The sequence below is a fragment of the Cololabis saira genome, chromosome 24, assembly GCF_033807715.1.
Source record: "Cololabis saira isolate AMF1-May2022 chromosome 24, fColSai1.1, whole genome shotgun sequence".
In the NCBI taxonomy this organism is placed as follows: Eukaryota; Metazoa; Chordata; class Actinopteri; order Beloniformes; family Belonidae; genus Cololabis; species Cololabis saira.
In genome coordinates, this window is record NC_084610.1 from 21,675,411 (window position 1) to 21,703,144 (window position 27,734).

Here is a 27,734-nt window from a genome sequence, read left to right on the forward strand (position 1 = left end):
GTCAATGCTATTTGCTTATAAATGCCTTACTGTTCCTTTGTATTAACTTGACTTGTCTATCTTATTTTTGTTTTTTAGTCTCTTGTTCATGAAACCTCCCAAATGTTCTTTTTTCTTATTATATTTCCTCTACTAAAAGTTTGTATAAAGTGTGTTTTTTTTCTTGTTTAAAAAATTGTGTTCAATAGAGTTTACAAGAAAACATTAAAATGAGCACAGATATTAATAGTTTTGATCGCCTTTTGATTAAGAGAAAATCTAATGGAGTCGATGTTCTGTTTGAGCTCATTGTAATAAGCAACAAAAGAAGGTTTCCTATGTGTAAATTTACATTTGTGAATGTGAAATTTTGCCAACAGTATGATGAGGTTCATCATTAATGTTTCATTGGGTTTTGCCTTAATCCTGTCAAAGTCAAAGAGTCCAAACAGCAGCTCCCTCCAAAACAACTTAAATTCTTCTTCAATATTGTTAACAATAAAATGACATATATCAATCCAGAGGTTTTGGACAATTAATGGGGCAGAGCCAAAATAAATGAGTAATTGTTTCAATATTTACAGAACAGAAAGCACATTTCACATCAATGTCTATTTTAAACCTTTTAACAATATGATCATTAGAAGGATAAAATCTATGAATTATTTTAAACGATATATTTCTCTAACTTTGATGGTCAACAGGTATCGGTTGGGTAAGAGCCAGACCTTTTTCCAGTCAATATGATCCATGTACCTTTTCCAGTGTAAAGACCACATAAGGAACTGTGGGGAAAGGTCTTCTTTCTCTCATCTTTTGATCGTTTACTTTAATCATTAAATTCTTATTTAAAAAAAAACACATTACACACATATGGCTGATGTAACAGTTTTTTTATTTTTTTAACTCATTTTTTTTCTGGACCCTTCATCTCTGTGAGCTGCAAAAAATGTACTCTAGACAGGTTTACTTCTAGGTTTTACTAGATTTATTTTGTGAGCTCAACTTGAACTCTAAGTTTAGATTCACAAATGTTTTCTTCTTATTGTGAAACAGATAAATCCACCAACATGAACTCAGATATCTGCATTTAATGTCTCATTTTCTTTGTGTTTTTTCATTCCAAGTCCAAATACATTCATGTCAGGTTAACTTTAGGATGTGTCTTGCCATGGGCCCCTGCGACCCTGAAGAGGAATAAGTAGATGTTTGATACATTTATGTTAACCTAACTCTTCTCTAGGTCACTGATTTAAATGAGTTTTCTCACCGGAAAACACTTTGGGCCAATTGAATGTACTTGATCTGTAGTATTCCATGTAGTATTTGTGAGTTTTTGAAAGATAACAGTCACAATACATTTCCTGGACAAATTAGTTATGTCTGTGAAAATGTTGTCTATTAATAAAATGTTTTAACCAAGATTAAGTCACTAGTAACTTTTTTTAAAACATTAAATATTGTTTTGTAGCTTATGTCCACATAATTTATTTATTGGCTGAATTAATTGTTAAATAACTTCAAACTTACCATTCAAGTTTATTCATTATTTATTCATTCGTTTCCTTTATTCTTTTAAATCCCAGCTGATAAAAAAGATTGCTGCTAAAGTTTTTCATTTCAATTTAAAGCGCTCTGTAGCTACGCTTTTATTTTGAAAAGGGATTACGATTTGCTGGAGATTTGAGTATCGCGATAGTTGAAGATATGACCTCGGTCCGTTCTTGGAAAAGCTCCGTCGCTGTGGGGAAACTATCTGACCAAGGTTCCGCGTCAATGCTTATTTATTACTTACACAAGGCACATAGAAGAGATAACAAACAAAATATTGAAAATTATAATTAACATAAATAATAAATAAGTAAATAAATAAAATAAATTCCGCTTCAATGAGTTGGCCTCTCTTTTTTTTCATTTTGAATTAAAGCTTTTTTTTTAATGTAAGAGAAATATCACAGCATCACAAAAAAAACAACATTTTACCAAGAAGAAAACATTAATAAAGCTGTTATAATTCTGTACCAATGTATGATAAATGTACCTGTTGCTTCAAAATTAAAAAAATACTTTATTAATGATGAATTATTTATTATAATTAACATAAATAATAAATAAGTAAATAAATAAAATAAATTCCGCTTCAATGAGTTGCCCTCTTTTTTAAAATTTTTTATTAAAGCCTTTTTTTTAATGTAAGAGAAATATCACAGCATCACAAAAAAAAACAACATTTTACCAAGAAGAAAACATTAATACAGCTGTTATAATTCGGAACCAATGTATGATAAATGTACCTGTTGCTTCAAAATTAAAAAAATACTCTATTAATTGATGAAGGGACATTAATTGTTTTAGTAATCATGATTTAAAAGTCTCTTCAAAGAGTCATTGTTGAGGTTTATTGCTGTGGGCGGGATTGTAATTATCTTTGTATTTAAAGTAATTTAAAGTACAAAGTGGGGCTGATTTTCCACCTAAAATAAATATTGATTTGACATGTTTTTTGTCATTGTCATCTTTCTCAACAACTTTGTAAATCTGAACTCTGACTTGGTATGAGTGCAGCAAAACTTAAATTTATTAATCATTAAAATAGTCTATGTGGTTTAATTCTTTTATGTCAATATTGGATTGTTATGGGAATATTGAATCATATTGGCGACCCATCAAACCCCGACCACCTCTATTTGTTCAGTATTAAAACAGTTATTTAACTTGTGTGTTTAATTTTTTCTTTAAGTTGACTGATATGGAAAAAGTTGGTGATAGTTTTGTCATATGTCACGTCTGTTCAGGGTCTAAGTCGTCATCATGAGGAAGAAACCGAGTCTAAAGAGCCGACCAAAGAGAGGAAGAACATTTGACCACATCCTGACAACACAAAAACACACACACACACACACCAGCACACACACACACAGAGTCAGAGTTGGTCGCAGCGGCTGATGTTTCAGGTAAGAGCTCTTTTATATTCTAGTCCAAGTTGAATCCTATAGCTTGTTAATTTTTGCTCATATCTTAGTTTTTCCACACAAAGCCTTTGAAATCTTGCACTTTTTAACCAGTTGTGGTTCATTTAATTTCATCATATCAGGAAGCCTCAACAGAAAGATGAGATCAGGCTTTTATTTTAGATGAAAAGAAAAAGGTTTTTGTGGATTTTCTTCAAACTGATTTGGGGAACTGGAATCCCAACATAAAAGCCATAATAAAGATCCTTAATGCCCCTCTTTTCTTATGTGAAGAGCAGTTTTTAAATGTGGAAACCTGAAGTTGTGGCTTCAAGAGACAGAGAGTTTTATTCGTCTCTGGGTGTGAACTGTCAGTCGTGTCCTGTTATCACGCATTCGCACTTAGTCATACAGATACACACAGCACGTATGTGGTCTCCATGTCCTCAGAACGAAAGATCTGCTCTGATAAACCCAGTTAAAGTTTCCACTCAACACTGCAGCCCGCAGAAGAGGTTAACATTTAGAAGAATGGCATTAGCGTAATAAAACTAAAGAAAATTGAACTGCAGGTTTCTTTTACAGAGCAGCGACTAAACTGATGAAAGTCATGACACCTGACGCATGCAGACATATGGAGACATATACTCCTATGTGTCTCCGAAGGGACACTAACAACTCACAACAATTCAAACTGCATCCAGACAGGGAGAAAAGAGACTCATGGACATGCTAAAGACAGCTTTTCCTTATATATATCCATGTGGGAAGGATGAAGACAGATATAGATGCTAATGACTTCCAGGTGTACATAGATGAATGAAAATGACTCTTAGGTGTCTATATGACTCCAGATGTCCACATATGAACGATAACGACTCCCAGGTTTCCATATATGAACGATAACGTCTCCCAGGTATCCATATATGAACAATAACGACTCCCAGGTGTCCATATGACTCCCAGGTGTCCATATATGAACGATAACGACTCCCAGGTTTCCATATATGAACGATAACGACTCCCAGGTGTCCATATATGAACAATAACGACTCCCAGGTGTCCATATATGAACGATAACGACTCCCAGGTGTCCATATATGAACGATAACGACTCCCAGGTGTCCATATGACTCCCAGGTTTCCATTTATCAACAATAACGACTCCCAGGTGTCCATATGACTCCCAGGTGTCCATATATGAACGATAACGTCTCCCAGGTGTCCATATATGAACAATAACGACTTCCAGGTGTCCATATGACTCCCAGGTGTCCATATATGAACGATAACGACTCCCAGGTTTCCATACATGAACGATAACGACTCCCAGGTGTCCATATATGAACGATAACGACTCCCAGGTGTCCATATGACTCCCAGGTGTCCATATATGAACGATAACGACTCCCAGGTGTCCATATGACTCCCAGGTGTCCATATATGGATGATAATGACTCCCAGGTGTCCATATATGAACGATAACGACTCCCAGGTGTCCATATATGAACAATAACGACTCCCAGGTGTCCATATATGAACGATAACGACTCCCAGGTGTCCATATATGAACGATAACGACTCCCAGGTGTCCATATATGAATAATAACGACTCCCAGGTGTCCATATATGAACGATAACGACTCTCAGGTGTCCATATATGAACAATAACGACTCCCAGGTGTCCATATATGAGCGATAACGACTCCCAGGTGTCCATATATGAACAATAACGACTCCCAGGTGTCCATATATGAGCGATAACGACTCCCAGGTGTCCATATATGAACAATAACGACTCCCAGGTGTCCATATATGAACGATAATGACTCCCAGGTGTCCATATGACTCCCAGGTGTCCATATATGAGCGATAACGACTCCCAGGTGTCCATATATGAACAATAACGACTCCCAGGTGTCTATATATAAACGAAAACGACTCCCAGGTGTCCATATATGAACGATAACAACTCCCAGGTGTCCATATATGAACGATAATGACTCCCAGGTGTCCATATATGAACGATAATGACTCCCAGGTGTCCATATATGAACGATAATGACTCCCAGGTGTCCATATGACTCCCAGGTGTCCATATATGAACGATAACGACTCCCAGGTGTCCATATATGATCAATAACGACTCCCAGGTGTCCATATATGATCAATAACGACTCCCAGGTTTCCATATATGAACGATAACGACTCCCAGGTGTCCATATATGATCAATAACGACTCCCAGGTTTCCATATATGATCAATAACGACTCCCAGGTGTCCATATATGATCAATAACGACTCCCAGGTTTCCATATATGAACGATAACGACTCCCAGGTGTCCATATATGAACAATAACGACTCCCAGGTGTCCATATATGAGCGATAACGACTCCCAGGTGTCCATATATGAACAATAACGACTCCCAGGTGTCCATATATGAGCGATAACGACTCCCAGGTGTCCATATATGAACAATAACGACTCCCAGGTGTCCATATATGAACGATAATGACTCCCAGGTGTCCATATGACTCCCAGGTGTCCATATATGAGCGATAACGACTCCCAGGTGTCCATATATGAACAATAACGACTCCCAGGTGTCCATATATGAACGATAATGACTCCCAGGTGTCCATATATGAACAATAACGACTCCCAGGTGTCCATATATGAGCGATAACGACTCCCAGGTGTCCATATATGAACAATAACGACTCCCAGGTGTCCATATATGAGCGATAATGACTCCCAGGTGTCCATATATGAGCGATAACGACTCCCAGGTGTCCATATATGAACAATAACGACTCCCAGGTGTCCATATATGAACGATAATGACTCCCAGGTGTCCATATGACTCCCAGGTGTCCATATATGAACGATAATGACTCCCAGGTGTCCATATATGAATGATAACGACTCCCAGGTGTCCATATGACTCCCAGGTGTCCATATATGAACAATAACGACTCCCAGGTGTCCATATATGAACAATAACGACTCCCAGGTGTCCATATATGAAAGATAACAACTCCCAGGTGTCCATATATGAACAATAATGACTCCCAGGTGTCCATATATGAATGATAACGACTCCCAGGTGTCCATATGACTCCCAGGTGTCCATATATGAACAATAACGACTCCCAGGTGTCCATATATGAACAATAACGACTCCCAGGTGTCCATATATGAAAGATAACAACTCCCAGGTGTCCATATATGAACAATAACGACTCCCAGGTGTCCATATATGAACGATAACAACTCCCAGGTGTCTATATGACTCCCAGGTGTCTATATATGAACGATAATGACTCCCAGGTGTCCATATGACTCCCAGGTGTCCATATATGAACGACAACGACTCCCAGGTTTCCATATATGAACAATAACGACTCCCAGGTGTCCATATATGAATAATAACGACTCCCAGGTGTCCATATATGAAAGATAACAACTCCCAGGTGTCCATATATGAACGATAACAACTCCCAGGTGTTTATATGACTCCCAGGTGTCTATATATGAACGATAATGACTCCCAGGTGTCCATATGACTCCCAGGTGTCCATATATGAACGACAACGACTCCCAGGTGTCCATATATGAACAATAACGACTCCCAGGTGTCCATATATGAAAGATAACAACTCCCAGGTGTCCATATATGAACGATAACAACTCCCAGGTGTCTATATGACTCCCAGGTGTCCATATATGAACGACAACGACTCCCAGGTTTCCATATATGAATAATAACGACTCCCAGGTGTCCATATATGAACGATAACGACTCCCAGGTGTCCATATATGAAGGATAACGACTCCCAGGTGTCCATATATGAATGATCAAAGATCATATCTGATCAGACTTCCTTTGTGTCTCCAGAGATTCTCATGAGGACCAGATAGAACTCAACCCGCTGCACACACGTGCAGGATCATCCGGTGTGTCTGTGCATGACAACATGTCAGACCTGTGGACCTTTCCTTCACCTCCTCCCATCATCCATCACTCCTCCCAGTCCAACGCACCGTCTCCTTTCTCCTCGCCTGTGTTGCTAAGGAACCATGGAAACCCTCCTCCTCCTCCTTCCAAGGTTCTCATTCAGCAGTACTGTTTTCGTTGCATCTCCATCCGTTTCCAAACTGAGGTGCTCATTTATTCTGTTATATTCCTGCATCACCAGGGAACCTCCCCTCAACCGTGTCCGTCTCAGGTAACCTCCCCAGATGTGGTGCTTCAGACCCAGATGTCCTCATTTCAGGTTTCCCCACCTCAGGTAATCTCCCCGAACATGTCCTATACCCAGATGACCTACCCGAACATGTCCCACCCCCAGGTGAGCTCCCCTCACATGTCCCACCCCCAGGTGAGCTCCCCTCTTATGTCCCACCCCCAAGTGAGTTCCCCTCACATGTCCCACCCCCAAGTGAGTTCCCCTCACATGTCCCACCCCCAGGTGAGCTCCCCTCACATGTCCCACCCCCAGGTGACCTCTCCTCACATGTCCCACCCCCAAGTGAGCTCCCCTCACATGTCCCACCCCCAGGTGAGCTCCCCTCTCATGTCCCACCCCCAGGTGAGCTCCCCTCACATGTCCCACCCCCAGGTGAGCTCCCCTCACATGTCCCACCCCCAGGTGAGCTCTCCTCACATGTCCCACCCCCAGGTGAGCTCCCCTCACATGTCCCACCCCCAGGTGAGCTCCCCTCACATGTCCCACCCCCAGGTGACCTCTCCTCTCATGTCCCACCCCCAGGTGAGCCCCCCTCACATGTCCCACCCCCAGGTGAGCTCCCCTCACATGTCCTACCCCCAGGTGACCTCTCCTCACATGTCCCACCCCCAAGTGAGCTCTCCTCACATGTCCCACCCCCAGGTGAGCTCCCTCACTCTATACCAGTCCCAAATGCCGCCCCTCCACCCGTCCTCCCCCCAGGTAAACTCCCCTAATCACCTACCACCTGCTCAGGTGAACCCCCCCCTCTTTTCCCATCCCCATGTTACCTCCCCCCACCTAATGCCGCCAGCTCAGCACCTCCTCTTCAACCAACATCCTGATCCAGAGTTGAACCTTTCCACCTGGAACCAGTGCGAGCCCTCCGCGGATCTTACCTGCTTCCTCAACGGTGGAGGTTTCCCTTACCAGGTAAGGAGAAATTCACCTTTTTAAGCCAACAGAACTGCCACTCATTCAGTGTGTTTACATGGGAAGTTCTTCTTCTTTAATTCAGAATTTAAAGGAGCCGTCTGTAAGAAATGGCCAAAACTGGTACTGCAGTCACTTTCAAAATATTGTTGAGCGGCGTGTACCCTCCCCCTCCTCCCCCCGACCAGAGGTTGCCAGGTAGGCTGCAGAATGCAGCAGGAACGTAGGCTGCCATGGCTGCGATAATTAGAGCCGAGCTGGCAACCCGGATGCCGAAACAATACTGACTTGGTGATTGGGAGATAGGTGGAGGGTGGAGCTTCAGAAACAATACTGACTTGGTGATTGGGAGATAGGTGGAGGGTGGAGCTTCAGAAACAATACTGACTTGGTGATTGGGAGATAGGTGGAGGGTGGAGCTTCAGAAACAATACTGACTTGGTGATTGGGAGATAGGTGGAGGGTGGAGCTTCAGAAACAATACTGACTTGGTGATTGGGAGATAGGTGGAGGGTGGAGCTTCAGGCCAAAACAAAAAATGACAACATAAACATCAGTTGAGGGCTGGAACTCCTCTTTTTAAACTGGAATATCCTGGCTTGAGTGCTGTTGTCAATGACATAAGTATTTGAAATGAACATGATTTTTAAATGTCTGTTGACATATCGGGGTCATTTTATGATTCGTTTTATTATTGCTCTTACATACAGCTCCTTTAAATTAAATCCGATTTAAAATGAGTAAAAATTACCATGTAAACACCTTATTCTGAATGAAAATGGCCATTCTGAATTAAACTTAATTCCGAAGTAAGTGGCTAAATCCGAATAGAATAATTCCGTGATCATGTATACACTCATTCCGCTTTAAATTAATTCCGGGCTGCGTCCGAAATTGCATACTTCCACCCTAATGAGTATGCAAAATGAGTGTGCGAGATATTTTAGTGCGTCCGAAACATTAGAACGTACTCAGTAGTATGTACTATCCATACTCATTCTGGAGAATTCTTTTAGTGTGGATTGATGGACACTAGCCGAGGAGAAACTTCCCACAATGCAATGCAGCGGCGTTTGGTTGCTAAGTGATACGTATATGTCATAAGTATAATATTACGTATAATAATATTATTATATAATATTAATATTATAATATTCGTATATAATAATATTATATAATGTAATCTTGTTTCGGCCAGAATTAACGGGAAAGAGCAGCGCTGCTACCGCTGCTGTGACAGGTTACCATGGTAACAATTCCGCCCCCTCCCAACGGCAGGAAGTGCCGTGTGCGCTCTTAATAGTACGTCCGAATTAATGCACACTACTGATATTTACTCAAAAGTGTGCTGAATTTAAGTATGCTTTTTAGTATATACTTTTTAGTATGGCAATACTAGACCGCCCGTCTTTCTTTCTGCTCGTTCTCTCGCCCGTCCGTCTCCATGACGCTTATATTCCGCGCTGGGCTTGTTTTCCAAACAAAGTTTCAAGATGGCAGCACGCAGTAAACGGTGGTCAAGAGCAGAGACCATTTATTTAATAAATAGCTTGGAGGACCTGGAAATAATTGAAGGAACAGATGGCAAGAAACATAAAAATCGTGAGCTTTTCAAAATTGTAGCGGCTAAATTTGTTTTTCTTCCGGTAGACGTAACTTCCCAACCCCCAGACCTTAAGTGGAATTGGATAAAGCCGATCAAACGTGTTTTCCATGTAAACCTCAATTCAGAATTACTATTTCCATTTAAACTCGAAGGAAAATTGTTTAATTCTGAATTATTTAATTCAGAATAATAAATTCTGAATGAAAAAACATCATGTAACCGTGGCCATTGTAGTCATGTCCTCATCACATATTTGTCTTTGACATGGGTCAACCCCAGACTGCCCCCCATGTGGATCTCCACCTCCAGAATCTGAACCAGTTCGGCCTCGGAGAGATTCCCCGGGGAGATGAACCAGACAACACGTTCTTCAACAATCACACACTTGATATCACTGCATTGTTTGAGGCGAGTGACGCCCCGGGTCCGGATGAGCAGACCCTGGGGGGGCTGGTGTCCCCCGTGTCCCAGCTGCACTGCTCCCCGCTGGGCTCCACATCTGCAGGAGCTGCCCTGGGGAACTGGAGGTCCAACGAGTTGAGCTCCTCATCTGCCGAGATCTTCCCCAGGAGCCAGTTCTTCTTCAAAGATTACCGAGACGGCATCGGCCCGGAGCCTTTCTGTAGCCCCACGACCCCCGGGCCGGGTCCTCATTACCCCCAGAGCCCGGCCGTCTCCAGTCCAGGTCTTCACCTGCACCCCACCACGGACCGGATGGGGTTCAGCCCACCAGCAGCCACCAGAGGTGACAAAAGTATTCACATTCATTACTCAGATAGAAGTATAGATACTAGAGTTTAAAACATACTCCTGTAGAAGTTGAAGTATCAACTCAAGTTTTTTACTCAAGTAAAAGTATAAAAGTACTGGTTTCAAAACTACTTAAAGTATAAAAGTAAAAGTAATGTAAGGGGGAAAAAGCCATTAAGGACAAAAGCCATTGAAAATGAATCATCTTAGTATAATGCAAATATATTAAAGAACCATATATGTGTACTATTGAGCATTAGTATGGGCAGAAATATGTGCCACTAGAAACTGAATTTGAATAATTTATATTTGAATTTGAATTGCTCAACTTGAATAATTGCATTAAAAAACTGAATCTGAATCACATAATTTGAATTTGTATTGTTTAATTTGAATAATTGCATTGAAAAACTGAATCTACATTCAGTTCTCACAATTCAAATTCAGTTCCTGCAATTCAATTTCAATTCTACTGTGCCAGACATCCGGGTCTTCCGGAGGAAGAGCAATCGAGTGCAGATACAAAGAACTACTTTTCACGTAGCCTAGCAAAAGCCAGCAGAAATTTTTCTACAAAACGGCAAGATATAAATCTACACTTTTTACACAGAATGGAGAAAACACAATAGATTTCGAAATATCTAGCTCCCATTGGTCGTTTATATCGTTGAAAGAAAATAGAGGTTATAGTAGGCTATGTGAAAAGGAGTTCTTTGTATCTGCACTCGATTGCTGTTCCTCCAGAAGACCCGGATGTCTGGCACAGTAAAATTGAAAGAGAATTGAATTTTGAGTGAGGATCAAATACAATTTCAGAACAATTGAATTCAATTTCATAATGTTACATTCAGTTTCAAGTTTATAGAAATTCAGTTCCAAACTAATAAATTCAATTTCAAATTATGCTATTCAGATTCAGTTTTTCAAAGCAATGTTTCAAATTAAACAATACAAATTCAAATTATGTAATTGGTCAATTCAAATTCATATATAAATTATTTAAATTCAGTTTCTAGTGGCACATATTTCTGCCCATACATTAACATGTGTTTCAGAGAGCAGAAGATATGATGACTAGTTGCCTATAAGTATTGTAATGGTGCAAAAAGTCAAACTTCATGTTCATGTTATCATTTATCCTAACCTTTATTGGAATGTACATCCAAGTTTAGTTGCAGGAATCTGAGGGAACGGATGTAAGAACAAAACTGGACAAGAACATCTGAAACAACCACAACCAAATTCACTCTATCCGGATGGAGCAATTTAACTGGATAGTTTTTATTAAAGGCCGAAATGAAATAGAGTAACGAGGCTGTTTTTAAAATGTAAGGAGTAAAAAGTACAGATAATTGTGTGAAAATGTAAGGAGTAAAAGTAAAAAGTCGTCTGAAAAATAATTACTCCAGTGAAGTATACAGTAGATAACCAAAATTTCTACTTTGTTACTTGACACCTCTGGCAGCCACACAGCTGAACAGAGATCTCCCCTGCGTGGCATCCAAAACGGGCCAGCAACGCCAACGCCGGACCAGCCAGCACCGCACCAGCCAACGCCTCCCTCTGAGCCGGGCCGAGCAGGACCCGGACCCGGGCGGCCTCCAGAAGGCTGTTGGCATCTCTGAGGGAGGAGGACAGGAGTCCGGCAGGACCGGCCCGAGTCTGCAGAGAGGAGTTCTGACCTGCAGGTCCGGGAGAGGAGGAGGGAGAGCTGGACCGAGGGGGAACAGCCAGACAGACGTGGTCGACCGGACCTGGGTTGGTTTCTATGTTATTAGGGATGCCCGGATACCGATACCAGTATCGGCCCGATACCGATACTGGTATCGGTATCGGGGCCGATATTGCTCTCATATACTCGTAGTCGCAAAAATTCTCCGATACCACGCACCAATACTTAATTGTTGTTGTATTTACTGGTTAGTGACTCTAGGACAGGGGTCGGCGAAAAAAGTTGAAATGTCGAGAAAAAAGTCAAAATTTCGTGAAAAAAGTCGAAATGTTGAGAAAAAAGTCGAAATGTTGAGAAAAAAGTCGAAATGTTGAGAAAAAAGCAGAAATGTTGAGAAAAGTTGAAATTTTGAGAAAAAAGTTGAAATGTCGAGAAAAAAGTCGAAATGTTGAGAAAAAAGTCAAATGTCGAGAAAAAAGTCGAAACGTTGAGAAAAAAGTCGAAATGTTGAGAAAAAAGCAGAAATGTTGAGAAAAGTTGAAATTTTGAGAAAAAAGTCGAAATGTCGAGAAAAAAGTCGAAATGTCGAGAAAAAAGTTGAAATGTAGAGAAAAAAGTGGAAATGTCGAGAAAAAAGTGGAAATGTCGAGAAAAAAGTTGAAATGTCGAGATTAATGTTGAAGTACATAACAATCTTGAGAAAAAAGTGGAAATGTCGAGAAAAAAGTGGAAATGTCAAGAAAAAAGTCAAAATTTTGAGAAAAAAGTTGAAATGTCTAGATTAAAAAGGAATGGAAAAAGGAAGAAAAAAAGAGAAAAAAAGGAAAAAAGAAGAAAAAAGAAAAAAAGAAGAAAAAAGAAAAAAAAAGTAAAAAAGAAGAAAAAAAGAAGAAAAAAGGAAAATAAAGGTCGAACATTTTTAAAAATCTCCAGGGAGTCACTAGGGCGGCGTTAAAGAGCTCTAGAGCCACGGGTTGCCGACCCCTGGTCTAGGGGGAGATGTTGAATCGCCCTGCGGCTCCCCGGGTCAGTCTGCAGCCTGGCGGCGGAGCAGCCGCCGAGCCGCCGCTGCTCAGTCAGCTGTTCCGTGTTTCAGTTTGTTCTATCTTCCTTAATTATACAAACTGGACGGTTGAGTATTACCCTTACTCACAGGGAACTTTTGGCCAATCCCAATACACCCCCTACTTTCTACCACTAGCCCTAAAAATGAGTAGGGCCCTCGTAATGTTCCCTAGGGATTGGGACACCAATTGCTACGTCACTGCGTGGTTTACATTCGGGTACGTAAGCGACTGCGTAGTTACGTTTGCACATACGTCACACCATATCAGGAAGCCCAGAGCTAAAAGCTGTTTTAATTTCCGCTGTAGCGCTGTTAATATGCCACTTTATTAAGTTTTAATATTTTTTCAAGCGTAAAAGTAACCGTTAAGATCCCCAACCTGGGCTCAGTTTATCCAAATAACGCCTGTTAAGAAATTTGATCCGATGTTTTCCGGGGATGTCTAGAGCCGCCGGCTCGGGAGCTGATTTATGGTTCCGCGTTAAATCGACGCAGAACCTATGGCGTAGGTTACGCGGCGACGCGCACCGTACGCAGCGCGTCGCCGCGTAACCTACGCCGTAGGCTCTGCGTTGGTGTAACGCGGAACCATAAATCAGCCTTTATTCTGGCGAGATCTGAAAAAACGAGCAAGCGAGTGATTATGTACATTCACTGAGTGAATATTATGAAAGTCAAATATATATTTCTCGCTAGAAAATGTAATCAAAACGCATTTTTATGCAGAAACTAACTCAAAATATTGATTTTATTCACTAAAAAATAAGAAATGTCCGCCATGTTTTTTTGTTTGATTCAGTCTGCAAATGATGACGTAAAGCATTCTGGGAAATTTTTCTGGCCCTAGGTCGCGAAGTCAAACCCTCGCTCTGTAGGGCTAGATTGATGCCCCCTAGCCCTCGTTATGGCCACTCCCCCTAGATGAAAAGAGGAATTGGGACACCACTACCCTCACAGGAACGCGCAAAATTTAGGGGTAGTGCTGAAAAGTAGGGGTAGTGGGAGTATTGGGACTGAGCCTTTATTAAAAACGCCACGCAACTCAGTACAACGTAGTCTCATCGCAGGTACATCAACTGTGCCTGTGCGGTGCTTCACCTGCAGCCGTCCGTGTGAAACAACACAAACAATCCCATTGTTACATTCCGGTTAGCCGCTAGTTGGCTAAGCTTAGCATGGTGATGAGAAGAGAGTGATACCCGTGAGTGAGACTGGCAGCGCCATTTCAGGCAAGATAGCGACAATTAATGAAGCGGGATGTCAGCAGTGTGGACATATTTCACAATAAGGGATGACGACAGAAGCAAGGGAGACTGCGGGCTGTCAGCGCGGCGCGTGGCCGGGGGTGGGGGTGCGTGCTCCCAGCGCGACCGGGCCACGGAGGAAAGCTTGTTTAAAATTGAATTTCAGTTGCAAATAAAACCTGTCTTCCAATTCATTGCATTTTTCATTGCATTTTTAGCCTAGTTATTTTTGTGGTAGAAGTATCAGATTGGATCTCGGTATCGGCGAGTACACAAATTAAAATACTCGTACTCGTACTCGGTGTAAAAAAAATGGTATCGGGGCATCCCTATATGTTACTGATGTCATCTTGAAAGAGAACAGCAGTTCAGCAGCTGAAGGGGGCGGGGCATAAGTGAGGGGGCGGGGTTAAGATGCAAACCCCGCCCCCTTATCAAGATGCTGTGAAGAGAGCCAAGTGGATGTGGGTTCCTTGATTTATGTTAATAACATGCCTTCTTGAAGTCCACAGATTGTCGAGTAGCAAATGTGGAAAATACAATAAATAACATCCACTTTGTTAAATATCTTAACCCTTTTCTTATTTTCATTTTCAGGTGAAACAGATGCAGCGTGAAAGCAGCTCTGAGGTTCCTGATTTCAGGTAAAACTGAACCAAGGTGATGTGATAGTAGTGAGGATTATGCGTTTATTTCATAGATGTGTGTGTGTGTGTGTGTGTGTGTGTGTGTGTGTGTGTGTGTGTGTGTGTGTGTGTGTGTGTGTGTGTGTGTGTGTGCGGTGCAGGCTGCTGTGTATGGTGTGTAAGCGGGACTTCAAGAGCCTGCCGGCGTTAAACGGTCACATGCGCTCCCACAGCGGCTTCAGATCACCTACATTGATGAAAAAGGTATAAAAAAAAAACAGAATACACAGAATAAACGTTTGTTTTTGTCACTTTGAGAGAAACTGAAGTCAATGTCACTAACTGAATGAAAAAGGCTGGAAGTGGGCGGGGAGACACCCACTATGGGAACTATGAGTAAACCTGGACTCTGAGAGTGGAGAGCTCTGCCAGGAACATAAGGCATTATCAGGTCTTGCAAATAATGCAGAGCTAAGCCGTTTTGGGCTTTATATGCAAGTAATACAATTTTAAATTGGATTCTGAACACACACAAACCCATATATACACACACAAACACATATATGCACCCACAAACACATATATACACACATATACATAAACACACACACATGTATATACACACACTCACAAACACAACCACACACAGAAACACATGATTACACACACACATATATATATATATATATACACACACACACACACACACACACACACACACACACACACACACACACACACACACACACACACACACACACACACACACACATACACACACAAACACACACACACAAACGCATACACACACACACCTACTATGCTGATTCATGTCACTGAGTTTCTTCTCCGTCTCCGTCAGGACTCCCCCCCACCTCAGCATCCTGTTTCCATGGTGATGCCCGTCTCCGTGCCGGTGAGGACGAGGGGCGTGTCCACGGCGGGGAGGCGGGGCCAGAGGCGATGTGCCCTCCTCCGGCCGGCCACCAGGGGCGCGGCGCTCTTCCGCAGCCTGATGCACCTGGAGCTGGACGGGGAGGCTGTTGCCCGGGGCGACGCGGGCGACAGATTCACCCCCGCCCCCATGCTGAGCCCCCAGAGGCCGGGGCCGGGGCTGTTCTGCTCCCTGGCCACCAGGGGGCAGCAGACGCAGCAGACGAGGAAAGTCCACGGTGAGTCCGGTCCTGTTGGGCCGCAGGACCACAGCGCCCCCCCCCTGGTCGTTCTGATCCTTTATTCACGCTATCTGACTATAGAGCAGGGGTCGGCAACCCACGGCTCTAGAGCCGCATGCGGCTCTTTAGCGCTGCCCTAGTGGCTCCTGGATTTTTTTCAAAAATGTTTGACCTTTGGATAACAACTGGATTCCAGACACCGAAACGTGGATTTGCGGTTCCCATTTTGTATCAGGTAATGTTGGATTTTTGGGTAGCTAACGTTAAACGGTCGAATCATAAAGTTCGGTGTCCTCATCACTTTAATTTCTATAACAAATCCTGCCTTGAAGTCGGACCAAGCGTCAAGACTTTTGTCTGCCTTCAAGCTTGGCTTTGTTTATTTCCCCGGCGTAGAAATTAAGTACATATAAATATCAGGAAACTGGATTCGTGGCCAAATATTAATGTCCATGGACCACTGGTTCTTGGTAACTGTACCAAATATTAATGTCCATGGACCACTGGTTCTTGGTAACTGTACCAAATATTAATGTCCATGGACCACTGGTTCTTGGTAACTGTACCAAATATTAATGTCCATGGACCACTGGTTCTTGGTAACTGTACCAAATATTAATGTCCATGGACCACTGGTTCTTGGTAACTGTACCAAATATTAATGTCCATGGACCACTGGTTCTTGGTAACTGTACCAAATATTAATGTCCTTGGACCACTGGTTCTTGGTAACTGTACCAAATATTAATGTCCATGGACCACTGGTTCTTGGTAACTGTACCAAATATTAATGTCCATGGACCACTGGTTCTTGGTAACTGTACCAAATATTAATGTCCATGGACCACTGGTTCTTGGTAACTGTACCAAATATTAATGTCCATGGACCACTGGTTCTTGGTAACTGTACCAAATATTAATGTCCATGGACCACTGGTTCTTGGTAACTGTACCAAATATTAATGTCCATGGACCACTGGTTCTTGGTAACTGTACCAAATACTAATGTCCATGGACCACTGGTTCTTGGTAACTGTACCAAATATTAATGTCCATGGACCACTGGTTCTTGGGGTAACTGTACGGGTCACTGTCAAGTCCAACTGCCTTTAATTTAACCCGATAATCAGCTGTTATCCCGTCTTCTTCACTAGTTGCAGCCATTTTTGCTACTCAGTGTGAGAAAGGGGGCTGGTCCAGCGGGGAAGTGACGTCAATGCAGACCCTCTATTAATAACGCTTTAATCACTAAACTAGCCCTCCCTTTGTTGTCCCTGATTGACAGATGGATTGTGCGAGGCCGTAGCCGTGGCAACGCCCTGTCCTCCACCTGGAACACTAACGTTGGGGATCCTCAAACCGTAAGAGATCCCGTCGAGTAATTCCCGACAACTCTTCCACCGACTGACTGCATGATAACTCTGAGCTGTCAATCACAGGAAGATCAATGTAGGGCGGAGCTTCCAGGCTGAGATCCCGCCCCTACGGGATAGGGACGGTGCTAGTTCCGACTCCCACGATGCTGAGCTGCTCTGGACGCCGTGGGACGAGCTGGAGCATCCAGTCAGCCATCAGAGAGGTGAGGTGCTCCCCACATACACAGAGATGATGTTTTATCTGGGCAGTTTCATTTATTTGGGTAATCCTCCGTCAGGGGCGTCAATTGGGTATGAAGGTACGACAGCCGCCACACCTCGGCTTCAAGGGAAAATGTAACTGTTTGTTTTTTAAATACATTTATGGAATTACTCTGTGTCTCTTTGTATTGATTATTCTATTACTTAATACATATAGAATAACTACAAATGCAAATCAGAACAACATGATTGATTTCACCAGTTATTATACACTACAAAAACTCAAAATCTTAACAAGAATATTTGTCTTATTTCTAGTTAAAATGTCTAATTTTTAGTCAAAAAAAATCTCATTACATTTAAGACAAGACTCAAAAACAACCATTTTCACCTGTTTCAAGTAGATTTTCACTTAAAATAAGTGGAAAAATCTGCCAGTGGAACAAGATTTTTTTGCTTGTAATGAGAAGATAAATCTTGTTCCACTGGCAGATTTTTCTACTTATTTCAAGTGAAAATTTACTTGAAACACGTGAAAATGGCCAAATAACAAGTTATTTTTCTGGTGATGACTCTTGTTTTAAGTGTAATAAGATTTTTTGACTAAAAATGAGACATTTTAACTAGAAATAAGACAAATATAATAAGATTTTGAGTTTTTGCAGTGAGCGAGACTGCATTTGAAATTTTGAGTTCCAATGTTCTTGACCACACAGATAAGCTACATAGCAGACTTATGTGATGAGTATTTGCTGGACGTGTTGATTGATACTCTAGTTAAGTTCTGTGACTCGTAACCTTGCCATACCTTAGCTTCCACTGAATTGACGCCACTGTCCTCCATCTCTAACTCAGTGGAGGCCCTGCTGATGATGGCTCGGTCCAGCGTGGTGCCAGGAGGCGGGGTCGGGCCAGAACACACCCTCCACATCCTGTCGGAGTCCAGAGGAGACTTTCTGGTAAAGTGCGATTGGTTGTTTCTGTTTCTGCTCTCTGAAGGTTCCCGGCATTTTACTCAGCCTGAGCTCCAGCACTGGTTCTTCAGTCCTTTTCCTGCTTCTCTAATGGCGCTTTTCCACTAGTACCTACTCAGCTCGGCTCTCCTCCACTCGGTTTGGCTGTTTTCCACCAGGGGTCTAACGTGCCGAGTAGATACTTTTCTGTAACTATTCTGCCGAGGTTCTCTTCTCCAGCACAAGAAACTACAGGAGCGACTCTAACACACTAGAGTTTACACTACTAAGAGATTTACCAACACCAGCTAGAGGTTTACTAAACACTAACTATAGGCTTTACTAAACAGAAAGGTTTTAAGTTTAGTTTTAAAGGTGGAGGTGGTGTCAGCCTCCTTAACCCAGATTGGAAGTTGGTTCCATAGTAATGGTGCCTGATAGCAGAACGCCTGCCCTCCAAATCTACATTTAGATACTCTAGGAACTACGAGTAAACCTGCACTCTGAGAACGGAGAGCTCTGCCAGGAACATAAGGCACTATCAGGTCTTGCAAATAATGCGGAGCTAAGCCGTTTTGGGATTTATACGCAAGTAATAACATTTTTTGTTCATTTTATTCAACCAGTAAAAGTCTTTTTCATGATCCAACTCTGAGGTGCAGATGTTCATAAACCTGGTGCTGAGGAGAGAATTAAAAAGGGATCTAGACGGGCGATAAGGAACGACCAGATCCACTTCATAGCTGCTCGCAGCTACCAACTGACTTTTCAGCCGCAGAGACAAACTAAAGAAAATTAAAAAGCGTCACCACTTGAAGCTTCTCTCACTCTCATTTTTTAACTTGGTATCGAACACGTTCGATACCAAAAATGTTGTATCTAAAATTATAAAATATAAAGTACACACTAAGAGGGTCCAATGACCGTTTTAATAATATTTGGAACCCATTAATAAAGACACTTAGTTGCTAAAGGTAAAGCATTCAGATCTGATTGCCGCTACAGAAGTAAAGCACATAAATCGTGTTAGCTTACTTTTTTCTTTCTTCTGTATGGTAGGAATATGTGTACATGCATATACACTTGTGTGAAATTAGACCTGGAAACAGGCATTGTGGCATAGAATTGTCAAATTGGTTTAATTCACCGTACGAATTGTTACAGATTACTTTTGTAATACTGTATTTGACTCGGTCTTTGTACGTTTTGACCGTATAGAAACGTAATTCTTGCCATTTTAAGAATGAGATGTACCTGCTGTACTCTACTGCCCTTACTTTTTAACAACTTGTGCTTTTTATTATTTTACCTCTTTTCTTATCACTTTATTTCATTTTATTTGTTATTTATGTTTTAATTGTGTCTTGCAGCTTTTAATGTTGATGTAAAGCACTTTGAATTAGCTTGTGTTGAATTGATCTATACAAATAAACCTGTCTTGCCTATACTTGCCTATACATTTTTTATGGTTGTTTTACTCTTTAACAGTAAGATTTTTATTTGTCCATTATAACTATTATATTTTGGTCTCCCCTTTTTGGTGTAAGATGTATATATAAATGACTCACGGATGTTTTATTGCTGATTGAAAGTATGGGAAGACGCACAAAGGTTCTGAGGGGTGGAGGGTAATTGCAGTATCTATTTTGTTTTTAATAAAAAGAGATTTTAAAAAAAGTAAAAAGAGAGATAAACGAGAAGATCACACACGAAAAACGTCTTCTTTCTGTCTGTTTCAGGCGACGGTGGAGAAGCTGCTGTCGTCACTCAACACCCACCTCACAGGTGAGACGAAGCCCCGCCCCCCAGCCTGACCCCGCCCCCAAATCTCGCCCCATCGAGCGCTGCTGCAATACGTCAACGACGCCGCCATATTGGATGTTCAAGACTGCGCTGTAAACTAATACAAGTAAATGGACTTTATTTCATAAAGCGCCTTTCTACAAAGAAATGTACGTTTTACGTCTCATTTATTCATTCACACACGCACTAATATACTTGGGGAAACAGTTAGGCACCAAATATAATATATACATTTTTTTCAGATGGCAAAAATAAGAACTTTATTGATCCCACATAGGAGTAATTCATGTTATATCAGCTATAGAGAACAAGGTAGTGCCGAAAAACAATATATATCCCCCCTCACAAAAATAAGAAAAATAGAAAAACATATTTTCTCATCAACAAAACAAATTTTGATTTAACATATTTGAACCATTTTACAGACAAAAAATCTTAAAAGAGGTTCAAATATGTTATTTTGTTACTTGAAAAATGTTAAATATGTTTATGTAAAATATGCTTTTTTGATGAGAAAAAAATGTTTCTCTATTTTTCTTATTTTTGTGAGGGTGGGGGGGGTATTTATTGTTTTTCAGCACTACCTTGTTCTCTATAGCTGATATAACATGAATTACTCCTATGTGGGATCAATAAAGTTTAAAAAATTAAATATATTATATTTGGTGCCTAACTGTTTCCCAAGTATATTAGTGCGTGTGTGAATGAATAAATGAGACGTAAAACGTATATTTCTTTGTAGAAACGTACTTTATGAAAATAAGTCCATTTACTTGTATTAGTTTACAGCGCAGTCTTGAACATCCAATATGGCGGCGACGTTGACGTATCGCAGCAGCAGACAGGCCATGGATGTATTATATAAAACTGGATGGGACGTCAAAAATTTCAATGCATTCTGCTCAGTCAGCGCATACGCTGAAAAAATCTCTGACTTCCGGGTTTACTTCCGCGTTAAGTGGCCCAAAGAGCATGCGCAGTTGAGTCACCTCCCATGATGCTCTGGGGCCTCCCATCATGCCCCGGGGCAATGACGCGAATATTAATATAATATGTATTAATATAAAATCTTAATTAATGTATATTATTACATGTATAGTATTACATATATTATTAATGTATTAATATAATATAATTACATAATATATATTAATATAATCCATCCGTGGAATGCACGGACACGGCTGTGACGTCAGCCGTGACGTCACGCCCAGAAAGAGACTTTTCTTTGACTTTTCTGGCCGTTATAAAACATTTTTGACGGATATAAAGTCCATGACTTAAAAATATAGAATACAAAGATTAGTAATTGCCGGTGATTACAGCTGGAGGTGTTCTGTGAACAGTTTTAGAGGCTTCTCTTTTACTATTGCGGTCTATGGGAAAAAAGCTTTCTGGGCCCCATGGGATTTTTTGTTGCAGTACCGCGGCTGGCCACTGGAAAAAATCGGCGCACCTTCTGACTGCCAGACCCGGGGGCTGAGACAGGCCCACTCGATGCGGCGTCTACGGATATATATCTATGTCTAACACGCCCCCGTGTGTTGCAGGTTCCAGGTGTGCTGCAGGTGCCAGGTGGAGCGCGGCGGAGCGCAGGCAGCTGCTCCGGTCCCTGCAGCTCCACCGGAAAGACTTCAGCAGCATCCAGAAGGCCGTGAGTCTCAGCCCGCCGCCGTCCGCACGTCTCCATGGTAACGCTCGGTGACGGGGGTCGTGTCTGCGTCCAGGTCCAGACCAAGACCGTCTCCGAGTGCGTGGAGTTCTACTACCTGTGGAAGAAGAAGCTGTTCCTGGGCCGGAAGCCCCCGACCGTCACCCTGCCGGACTCTAACGTAAGTTGCTGCGTTCAGGCCTGTGTTGAAAGAAAACTATTTTTTACGATTCTAAATCGATTCTCGTATTAATTCCTAAAAATCGATTCTAATGTCTAAAGATCGATTTTTTTTTCATCATTACAACTTTTGGTATTTTTTTGTTTATGCCCAAAAAAGGAATGTTTTGTTGGACATGAGAATAACTGGTGCCATGTTTTTGCCTTTAAATATGTTTAAAAGTATGAAAACATTAAAGTTTTCAATTATAATTGCATACATTGTCTATATTTAATTACTTTATATACTGTCTTGGTGTTACATTTGCATAAAATGCTAAAAACCAAATTCTCAAAAATTAAAAACCGAAATAGACCAAAAATGGAAAAAATTAAAACGGAATGTGTTAAAAAATAAAACCGATTTCATACGTCTCTGACTACGTTTACATGCAGTCAAAATTCGGGTTATTGCTAATATTCCAGTTACTGAAAGATTCTGAATATTCCGTTTACATGCGTGAGAAAACAGGGTTAACCCTGTTTACATGGTAATTAATTATTCAGGATATCTGGATCAAACCAGCGACGCACGGAGAACGTGATGACGCAATTCCCGTCATTTCTGCTTCTTCTTCCTGTATCCAAATTCAAAACAAATGCTGCTTCGCGCAACTTTTCTCTCACCTTCTTGTAAATCTGGCTATCCCGGTACTTTCTACCGTCTACAAATGCAGAAATGTTCATATCCTTCATTCCATTTATGAAGTGATCAGTCTCCTCCTGGTCTTGTGTTTCTCCGTGTTTATAAGAACTTCCTGGACTCAAAAGACCAGGATTCCTTGTGAACAGAGCATGTGCAGAAAACAAATTTCTGTTCCGTTTGATGGGGATATTCCGTAACCCAGGGGTCATATTCGGGTTTTTAAAAACCTGAATAATATTGTTCCGCGTTAAATCGACGGCGTAGCCTACTGTACGGTGCGCGTTGCCGCGTACCCTACGCCAGTGATTCTTAACCATAGGGCCGCGGCCCACACTTGGGCCGCGAGCGCCATCTAGTGGGCCGTGAAAGAAAATCAGTTTTGTACATGTGGGCCGCGAGGGCCGCGGGACTGCAAAGCAACTCCCGACCAAATGAGAAGAAGACCCTCAGCTAGCTGTACGTGTAATAGTAAGAGAAATGGTGTGTTTTTATAGAGAAAATCCTTCATTTTGCACAGAGTACGTTTAGATCCGCCAGGATCAGGGATCGATTACTTGGGTCTGCGCCCAGAGCGAGCGAGCGCGGCATGATCATTTATCCCGGCGCGTCCCCGCGGCCGGGGAGGTCGGTGCCGCTCGGGCTCACCAATGAGCACCTTCACATGTGCATGAGATTCTGACACCATCCAGACCAGATTTAAAGTCCTGTCAGGAGAAATTAGAGCTCAGTTCTCTCACTGAACAACAGAAAGTTGGGGCATAAGATTAAGGGGAAGAAATAAAAACTGCAAAACTGTTCAATTGTTAAGATGTGTTTATATTATTATAAAAATGTGTTGAGACAATTAACAAAGAAAAGGGGAAATTCAAACTGCTGGTAAAGAAATAAAATAAGATAGCATTTGGAAAATAAAATAAAATCTATTTTATTTTTAAGAGAAAAAAATATGTGTAATCAAAGTTACACATGTTAATGGGCAAATATGTACTTTTTTAATATAACAGTCAGATGCAGATGTTGATACAACTATGAGGCTACTTGAATGTATATATATATATATATATATATATATATATATATATATATATATATTCATTATGATGTTCTGGACCTTCGCTTGAGTAAATTTTCTCTAAATGGACCTCTTAAAGTTGAATACCCCTGCTATACAGTGTTAATATTTAACGGGCCCCGGGCCACTCTGTACTGAAAAAATTGGGCCCCAAGATCAGAAAGGTTAAGAACCCCTGCCCTACGCCGTAGCTCTGCGTTGGTGTAACGTGGAACCATAAATCAGCCTTGACTGCCAGTTACTTCCAAGACGGAACGAGAGTGTTTCGTTTGGAGTGACAGAGAAGTGGTGTTATTTTTAAGTGTGACTTTAGAATATAAAACAGGTAAAATACAAGAAAATATTGACGGTGGCCAAACTAATTGTAAACACAGGTGGCACTCATGACGCTGGTGACGTTTCTGTCTCATAATGTGACGTTCTGAAGCCTAAATGTCCGTTTCCCTCCGTTTACAAGCAAACGTAAATGTTTTGAAAATCTCCACTTTGGCAGAAATTATAGTTTTTGGTGACTTTGGCATTCGTTTTCGTGTAAACGAACGGCCAAAACGCATGAAAACACCACCGTTTTTTCTCCGTGTAAACGGGGCCTCAGACCCGCTGTGAAGCACGGGGGTGGAGGGATGCTGGTCTGGACCTGGGGGGACCCGAGTCCCCGAGGGGCGGACGTGGTTCTGTGGTGTCTGGCTCTCGTACTGGCGCCGGTCTGGGTTCTGCTGAGCGGCGCCGGCTTCCACAGGCGCCACAGGTTCAGCGTTTCAGGTCAGTGAACACAATCGAAACCAGAGACCCGAGAAAAACCTCTGAAACCCAGTTCCTGTTAACGCCACATAAACACCAGACGCAGAACACACACGGACGACACACACAGGGAGCCCACTTCCTGTCACAGCTGCACACTTTGAGAAAACTGTGACATTTGAAGTAGCCAACAACTCTGTGTGTGTGTGTGTGTGTGTGTGTGTGTGTGTGTGTGTATTATGTACAGTATATATGTGTGTGGGTGTATGTGTGTACATATGTTTGTGTGTGTGCATATATGTGTGTATATATACTGTATATATGTGTGTGTTCATGAGTGTGTGTTTGTGTATACATGTGTACATTTGTGTGTTTGTGTGTGTACATATATATGTGTGTTTGTGTGATTGTGTGTGTATATATGTGTTTGTGTGTGTGTATGTGTGTTTGTGTATAAATGTGTGTTTGTGTGTGTATAAATGTGTTTATATATATGTGTGTGTTTATGTGGTTGTGTGTATGCATGTGTGCATCAGGGTTATAATAGTTTAGAATTTTTCATTTTAGTTTAGTTTTATTTCGTTTTGACTTTTTCTCCTTCAATTCAGTTAGTTTTAATAGCTACATTTTAGTCTGGGTTTGCTAGTTTTTATTAGTGTTTATATTTTCAAAAATGCTTAGTTTTAGTGTAGTTTTTATTAGTTTTAGTTTTAGTTTTGACGTCGCGGACCGTGAGGCGTTCAGGTGCCGTAGCTGCCAGTTGGAGATAAACGGCCAGAGCAGAATAAATTGATCATACCAAGAGGCTTATGGAGGAAATTATATCTATAATTTCAGTTCGTTTTAGTTAGTTTTCTAAACACGCAATATAGTTTCAGTTAGTTATCGTTTTTGTCTTTTAATTTTCGTTTTTATTTAGTTCAGTTAACGAAATTGTTTTTTCAATTTTAGTTTTCGTTATTTCGTTCGTTTTCGTGAACGATAATAACTCTGGTGCATATCTGTGTTTATATGTGTGTGTATATATGTGTGATTGTGTGTGCGTGCGTGCGTGCGTGCGTGCGTGCGTATATATGTGTGTTTGTGTGTGTATATATATATATATATATATATAAATAAATATATATATAAATATATATGTGTGTGTGTGTGTGTGTGTGTGTGTATATACGTTTTTATTGTCGCATAGTTTAAATTTTACTTCCATTCATCTGTTTCATCGCCGTGACGACGGTGTTTGACCCTCCATCACCAACGTAGAACCTCAACCTCATTCACCTGGACTCGCTGGGACCAAGTGTCTTCACCAGGACATGTAGGTGCATCGTTACGGGACATGTAGGAACATGTAGGGACATCTATGGGACATCTAGGGACATCTAGGGACCTCCAGAAGATCAGAGTGATGAGGAAACCCAAGTCAGGACCTCCAGGGCCCATGAGGGCCCAGAACCCCAACAACCCCCCAGACCCGGTCTGGACCTCAGGCCCCGGTCCAGACCTACCAGTCCCGTCCCAGCTCAGGTCCCAAGTCGGTCACCAGAGAGAAGACGGCGATGGGCGGCGTGATAATCAAGCTGATGAAATGTTTCTGACCTTCTCGTCTCGTGTGTTTCTGCAGAGTCAGCGTTTGTTGAAGTCTTCCTGAGGCGGCGGCCACCGACCCGTCTGTGGAGAGACACACTACCTGCAGCACAAACACACACCTGCTTTCATCATGGAAGTACGGTGGCCGAGACCCGCCATTGCTGAAAATAAAAGTAACGCTGCAAACAGAAACAAACGCCGCTGCAAATTAAAGAAACGCTGCAAATAAAAAGAAACGCCGTTGCAAATAAAAAAAAACTACGCAAATAAAAAAGCCACAACGGAAGTGAATTACCGGGGACTATTTTTGCTGATGCACCGGTGTTTTTTACGTGAGAGGAGAAGTCCTTGACCACCACACACAGCTTCAACTTCACATTCATACAAATAACTATTGTTACCCACGCTTTAGATTTTTCTTGGCATTATTATTAATGATAAAAACAACAACACCAGTGTCCTCTCACATAAAAACACCGGTGTATCGGCAAAAACAGTCCCCGGTAATTCACTTCCGTTGTGGCTTTTTTATTTGCGTCGTTTTTTATTTCATTTGCAGCAGGGTTTCTTTATATTTTCAGCGTTTCTTTTATTTGCAGCGGCGTTTCTATTTGTTTGCAGCGTTTATTTTATTTGCTAAGCATTTATTTTATTTGCAGCGGCGTTTGTTTCTGTTTGCAGTATTACTTTTATTTTCAGCAATGGCGGGTCTCGGCCACCGTACGGAAGCCTAAGAAGACGACCCGCCGCCGTAACTGGGCCACCTCCAGGTTTATGGTCTGGACTCTGAAACCATGGAAACATCAACATCAACATCATTATTACATTAAATCCAAATCCGGCTGTATTTATTTCCTCCTCGTGCCGTTCTGTGTATTAAACATTTGTAAACCAGCTCAGTATTAAAGGACAACTCATAAATGTGACTCTCGTATGTGGTTTTGTTGATTTAATAAACCCGCGGCCGGACCGGGTCGACGGATTCAGACTTCAGGTATGCAGGGAAATTGTTTTTGTCCTTTAATCCCAGACAGACTGGTCTGCTGCCTCGGGGCCTGAAGATGAACACGGGGAGCTTATTGCTGCCCGAACAGAAACACCAGCTCCTGACGTGAATGCTGCCGGTCCGTCTCTTGCACACCATGGTGTGAAAAGAAAGTTTCTCCAGTATAGTACAATAAGCAGAACATACCAAAATGGTAACATAAAACATTCTGGAGCATGAGCAAAAAACTGCTCAAGTATAAAAAG

At 41.6% G+C, this 27,734-nt stretch overlaps 1 protein-coding gene across 1 annotated transcript; it reads left to right on the plus strand.

Moving 5' to 3' along the window:
* Positions 1–2,893: 2,893 nt before the first annotated feature.
* Positions 2,894–26,741, plus strand: LOC133425234 (mucin-2-like). The gene is made up of 15 exons (XM_061715970.1): positions 2,894–2,933; positions 6,832–7,042; positions 7,133–8,095; positions 9,981–10,446; positions 11,917–12,209; positions 15,031–15,077; positions 15,221–15,323; positions 15,922–16,231; positions 17,520–17,595; positions 17,674–17,813; positions 18,667–18,770; positions 20,504–20,549; positions 22,118–22,221; positions 22,295–22,399; positions 26,518–26,741. Exons 2-15 carry the CDS (start codon positions 6,911–6,913, stop codon positions 26,542–26,544), a joined length of 2,916 nt encoding a protein of 971 aa, XP_061571954.1. The 5' UTR covers positions 2,894–2,933; positions 6,832–6,910; the 3' UTR covers positions 26,545–26,741.
* Positions 26,742–27,734: the final 993 nt, after the last annotated feature.